Consider the following 2500-nt stretch of genomic DNA (forward strand, 5'->3'; position numbering starts at 1 on the left):
TCCTGGTTTTGGACGAAGCTGATCGTATGTTGGAGGAGAATTTCGAAGAACAGATGAGAGAGATTATCAAGCAGTGTTCCAAGACTCGCCAGACTATGCTCTTTTCAGCTACAATGACAAGTCAAGTTAGAGAGTTGGCTATTATGTCTCTCAAAGATCCGGTTAAGGTAAATGCGAAATGCCTTTTGTAGTGTAGAATGTGTTTATATGTATATTTGTATATCTTTTTGGCTGTATGTTTATGTGTATGCATATATATATGCATATATATATGCATATATATATGCATATATATATGCATATATATATGCATATATATATATGCATATATATATATATATGCATATATATATGCATATATATATGCATATATATGCATATATATATGCATATATATGCATATATATATGCATATATATATATGCGTATATATGCATATGTATATATGATATATATATATATATATATATATATATATATATATATATATATATATATATATATATATATATATGTATATATATATATAATATATATATATATATATATAATATTATATATATATATATATATATATATGATATATAATATATATATATATATATATATATATATATATATATATATATATATATATATAATATATATATATATAATATATATATGTATATATGCATATATATATATATATATATATATATATATAGAGAGAGAGAGAGAGAGAGAGAGAGAGAGAGAGAGAGAGAGAGATTATTATATATATTTATATTTATATATTATATATTTATGTGGGTGTATATATGGTTCTATTTAAACATGTATATAAAACTGTGTGTATCTCATTTCCAGGTCTTTATAAACAACAATACAGATGTTGCACAGAATCTACGGCAAGAGTTTGTTCGCCTTCATAAAGGACCAGCAAGTTTACGCGAAGCAGTCTTAGCTTATCTGGTCCTTCGTTGCTTCAGATCAAATACAATTATCTTTACTCCAACTAAGGTAAACATCTCAGTAAATGCACATTTAAAAAATACAGTTCATTTACACAGTATGCAGTAAATAAGAGTCCCATTGTATTATTTTTTGTGTTATTATATAGAAGATATATATACACAGATAACTGAACAGTGATGAGAGAAAGAAAGAAAGAAAAAAAAAAGGAGGTTGTAGAGCTATACTCCAAGGTTATCAGATATACAACTTCAAACTCTTTATAGTAGCCAAAAAAAGAGCCAATGCAAATATATATGTTGTCTTAATGATTTAATCTGTATTCCATATGATGGCTCCTTATGAGATATGATTGACTGGGAGAATGTAATGGAAGTAAATAAGTAAATAAAACCAAAGAAAGATGTCCTATGCGGTGCTCCAACCCTTTAAAAATCAAAGTACTTTCCTGGTGGAGAATAATGAAAGTTATAGTCTCTGACAGTATATGAAATATTTACTAATTCTTAAACAAACTTTTGTAGTCATCATAAACATTTCTCAGCATTTTATGGACCTTCTTATTTTGATTTTCTCACTACAGGTCTTAGCCCATCGTGTACACATCTTGCTCACGACCCTTGGAGTGCAATCTGGAGAACTCCACGGTGACCTCAAGCAAACAGAGCGTGTTTTAGCCCTCAAGAATTTCAAGGATGGAAAAATCGACGCTCTGGTTGCTACAGATGTCGCTGCCCGTGGTCTTGACATTGTGGGAGTCCAAACTGTAAGTTTTTGTAATTTTGTTTTCGATTGTGAGACGTGGGTAGTGTGTAGAAATTTACTCTCTTGATCCAAGCTGGTAAAGCTTCTTTATAAGTGGTCCATAGTAAGTGAAGTATATGCTCATATTTAGCATGAACAAATTCCAAAATTGATATGAAATATCCGGACTTGATATGAAATATCCAGACAAAGATAAAACAGTGCAACACAGATATTCTGATTGATAGGTCCACTGTTCGCACAACAAAACCTTATTCCCAGTAGAATAGCTTTGCCATACCTTTCTCTTGAGGTGTAAAAGGTTCAAAACCCTAAACTGGATCATGTTTGTGAATGAAGATTGTAGCTCATTATTGGTTCTCGGTTTACCGGTAGAAAATTAAGTTAGAGATACTCAGATGTATATTGATACAATTGTATGGAATTCAGAAAGATTTACAGAAAGATAAGGTAGTTGAATTGCTTTGGTTGAAAGGAGACGGTCTTACAGTAAAGAGATCCTTAGATTTCTGTTTTCTTGTTTTTTTTCCTTGCCATAATCAGTAATGATTAAAAGTGTTGGAATATTTAGGAATCAGCAATAATGAAAGTCCTGACTGTTATTTAATCTGCTTTAAAGATTATTATGCTTCCAAAAGACCTTGATGGTTATTATTTCAAATGTTTTATTTTTGACTCATACATTCATTCTCATTTTCAGGTAATCAATTTCACTGTACCAGCAATATACAGCCGTTATGTTCATCGTGTCGGTCGTACTGCAAGAGCTGGACGGTGTGGT

The 2500-nt window shown here is 30.1% G+C and overlaps 1 protein-coding gene across 1 annotated transcript in view; it reads left to right on the forward strand.

The window, feature by feature from the left end:
- The window catches only part of Rs1 (Dead-box helicase Rs1), a 13868-nt gene that overhangs the window by 8092 nt on the left and 3276 nt on the right, over positions 1 to 2500 (forward strand). The window contains exons 8-11 of the mRNA XM_043016863.2: positions 1 to 167; positions 850 to 1002; positions 1538 to 1720; positions 2420 to 2500. The exon at positions 1 to 167 is cut by the window's left edge and continues 1 nt beyond it; the exon at positions 2420 to 2500 is cut by the window's right edge and continues 97 nt beyond it. Of these exons, the coding sequence (XP_042872797.2) occupies positions 1 to 167; positions 850 to 1002; positions 1538 to 1720; positions 2420 to 2500 (584 nt within the window). The remainder of the gene's footprint in view (positions 168 to 849; positions 1003 to 1537; positions 1721 to 2419) is intronic.

The sequence above is a fragment of the Penaeus japonicus genome, unplaced genomic scaffold (assembly GCF_977035675.1).
Source record: "Penaeus japonicus unplaced genomic scaffold, GWHDUDI00000001_assembly GWHDUDI00000024, whole genome shotgun sequence".
Lineage (NCBI taxonomy): Eukaryota > Metazoa > Arthropoda > Malacostraca > Decapoda > Penaeidae > Penaeus > Penaeus japonicus.